The sequence below is a fragment of the Myotis brandtii genome, unplaced genomic scaffold, assembly GCF_000412655.1.
Source record: "Myotis brandtii unplaced genomic scaffold, ASM41265v1 scaffold303, whole genome shotgun sequence".
In the NCBI taxonomy this organism is placed as follows: Eukaryota; Metazoa; Chordata; class Mammalia; order Chiroptera; family Vespertilionidae; genus Myotis; species Myotis brandtii.
In genome coordinates, this window is record NW_005361573.1 from 3,753,632 (window position 1) to 3,756,956 (window position 3,325).

General features: G+C 66.3%; 1 protein-coding gene across 2 annotated transcripts in view; it reads left to right on the forward strand.

Annotated features, from left to right (window-relative positions):
• Positions 1-2,049, forward strand: part of NF2 (neurofibromin 2 (merlin)) — a 65,025-nt gene extending 62,976 nt beyond the window's left edge. For both annotated transcript variants that reach the window (XM_005869737.2, XM_014542513.1), the window contains one exon: positions 1,744-2,049. Coding sequence is in view for 1 of the 2 variants with exons in the window: in XM_014542513.1 (XP_014397999.1) it covers positions 1,744-1,794 (51 nt within the window). In the remaining variant the exon portion in view is untranslated. The remainder of the gene's footprint in view (positions 1-1,743) is intronic.
• The last annotated feature ends 1,276 nt before the right edge of the window (positions 2,050-3,325 follow it).

Consider the following 3,325-nt stretch of genomic DNA (forward strand, 5'->3'; position numbering starts at 1 on the left):
GAGAAACATCAATGACGAGAGAGCATCATTGATCGGCTGCCTCCTGCACACCCCACACCCCACACTGGGGATTGAGCCCGCAACCCGGGCATGTGCCCCGACCAACCGGACCGGGAATCGAACCCTGACCTCCTGGTTTCACAGGTCGACGCTCCACCACCCAGCCAGCCAGGCTGGTTCTACAGCTTTTGACTTAAACTCTCTCCCAGGAGGATCTCTGTCCCCCTGGTTCTCTGGTTCTCATTCCTCCTTCCCGGTTCCCATCCTGGTTCCCTTCATCCCGGAGCACGTCGCTGCTGGCCCCTCCGGGTCGCATTCAGGGAGAAGCCCGTTCGGCGCGGCTCCCTGCGGCAGGAGTTCGGCTTCAGCGAGGGAGCGAGCGCTCTCTCCGTGCCCGTCGGAGCTGGGCTCTCCCAGGCGCCTCGGGAACTGGTTCCGCTGAAGGGAAGGGCTCAGATGGCTCTGATGCCGCCCGTCAGGCTTGTTAGTCGGGAACGACAAGGCCAGACGGCTTGGCAGGATTGAGGGAGCCGGCTCTCAAGCTGTCTCACGTTGAGCACACGGATGTGCTGTCTTTGATGGTGAAGTGATTGATTGGGCGTCTTCCTCCCGCGCCTTTGAAGAGCCACGGGTGGTACTGAGGACTTTTTGGATTCAGAGACCCCCAGAGGTGGAGGGAATGGGCCAGACGATCTAACCTGCCCCCGAGGGGTAGCTCCAGAGGAAAGAGGCTCAGAGAGGGCCAGGGCGTCCACGGGGGCCACACAGCCCGGCCTCCTCAGCCCCACGGGGACCGCTCCCCTGTCCCCACGCATCTCGCCTTTCCTTACCCTGGTAGCCTGCGTCTCCTTCACTCAGCAGCCCAGCAGCCGTGGTGGGAGCTCCTACTGGGAGCCAAGCGCTGACGGAACGTGGTGGTTTGGGGGCAGGTAGAGGTGGGCGGCACGCACTCCGGGCCCTCCCTCCCAGAGCCTGCTCCTCCAGGGGGGCCAGGGGCTGGGTGTGGAGCGCACGGTCTCAGCAGGGCACGGGCATGCTGCTCCTGTCTGGGGGAGATCCTGGGACATGGCCTGTCACAGCCACAGAGTCGGGAAGTTGGGGTTCAGCAGCGCAGGGCGTCGCCAGCTCCAGTGCCTCGCCCTCCGGCCCCGCCCAGGAAACCCATCTCCCGGCTGTGCACAGACACCCCTCACTGCCAGGCCTGGGCGAGCCTGCTCTGGGGGCCCCGGGAGCCGGAGCGGGAGGGACAAGCTCTTGCTCCTCTGAGCAGGCCTCTGGCCTGAGGCCGTCCCTTCACCCCAGCGGGTCCCGGGATGTGAGGACTGAGCCCCGAGCCCTGGGGAGGCGGGCATCCCAGGCTGGCACCACGGCAGATGACACCCCACGGGGGCCGGAGAGACGCGTAGACGGGAATGCGCGAATCTGTTCAGATGTCTGGGGGCCTCCTGCCGTCTGAACAGGCGACGTGGCTGACTTGTTCCTGCCGGCATGCTTCCGCCCCCCCCCCCCAACGCCATCCCCCCCGCCGGCATGTCCTCCTGGGTCACCTCCCCATTGGAGTTCTGGGGGCCAATCTGGAGCCGTGTCTGGGACCGACCACCCGCTCCTTGAGCATCTGTTTGAACCACCGTCCCTTCCCCTTGCCCTCCAAGCCGCCTCTGAGGTCCGCCCACCAGGCAGCTGGCTCCCCTCGAGGCACAGGGGCCGCATCCCCCTCTCAGCGTCTTCTCTGCTTCCTTGCAGCTCACCTTGCAGAGCGCCAAGTCCCGAGTGGCCTTCTTCGAAGAGCTCTAGCCGGGGACCCGCAGCCCCAGGATCTACCGCTGCCGCCACTGCTGCTGCTGCTGCTGCTGCTCTGGCCGATGGTCCGCCATCGTGGGAGCCGGTGCAGGTGGCGGGCCGGGACCCCCGGGGGAGCGTAGAACTCTCCCCGGCCGAGGGGAGCGCCCACCCTCTCGTGTGCAATGGCCTTGAACTGTGAGCCTGCGGAGGTTTCTCCCAGGGGGCACTGGTCCTCCTGACCCAAGTCTTTAAATGTCTTCGGAAGTATTTGTCTTTTCCTCGTCTACGTGTGTGTGACCCCAAACTTCCTGCATCAGAGGCAGCCTGGGGGGCGGCTCACTGTCCAGTGCTGACCCCCGGCCCTGGCTGGGAAGTGCACAGGCCCCTGGAGGCCAGGAGGCTGGTGCCCCCCTCCCTCCACAACACCCTGGTTTCCAGAACACTCCTTTCCTCCCCTGGGGAGGAGCTGGCAAGGGAAGAAGCGTGGCCCACCCGAGCCCAGGTGGCCTGCCGTGAGCTTGCCCACAGCCCAGGGGGCGGGGAGCGGGCACGGCCGCCGTGACTGGGGAAGACTCGGCAGACGCTGTGACATCGGGCGGCTGCCAGCAGTGGGGCTGGGAGGCCGGAATACGGTGTGGGAACCTGCCCCACACACTACACTCGCTGCCTCCTCCTGCCTCCCCAGACCAGGGTCCAAGGGGCAGGCGGGAGCCACGGGTCCTTTGCGCCCCCTTCGGCCTCAGCCCCTCCTGCTGGCTGGGCCAGGGGGCCCCCAGAAGGCTCTGAGGCCCCATAGACACTGCTCAGTGGCCCCGACTCGGAGCTCCACTGGCCCCAGCCTGCCAGCAAGCGCCTCCCAACCCATCGTTGTACCTGGGCCCTTTATTTCCTGTTCCCTTATGGGCCAGACGGGGTCCCTTTGTGCCCCCGCCGGAGCGAGCTGGCGCCCGACTGCCCACCCCTGCTGGCAGCGGGGCATAGACCACCCCGGGGCCCACCCTGGCTCCCTGGTTTGGGGCCACGTTCGTGCCCTTTCTTTTCTCCATCACTCGGTGCTGCTGCTGCTGCGACCCACGGGGCCGGGCGGACCCTCCCAGGGGGGCTGTTGGGGAGCAGGTGGCCAGCCTGAACCAGCGCACAGGCATCTGGTAGAGGGCGCGAGAGGCCTAGCGACATCGAGAGCGCGGTGGCCTCCAACACGCCTGTGCCGTCTGAGAAGCCGAGCAGCTCACGGAGCCTGTTCCCTACAGCCAGGCTGACGCCACAGCGTCCCGGGCTGGCTGCGTCCTCCCGCGTCCGGAATGGAAGGTCTGGCTCTTGCGTGCGGCTCTGCCTCCTGCATTTCCAGGAGTCCCTTTTTCCCTCCTCGCCTGTCAGCTCAACCCTTCACGGTGGCCGGGGGCACAGAGCAGGGCGGTGGGCGGTGGTTCATAAAGACATCGTCAGGCTTTTTTTATTCTCGTTATTTAACTGCCGAGGGTCTGTGTGAAGTCGGGGCCATGCCAAGCTGTGTGGTCACCAGGGAGCCGGGCCGGTGGCTGTG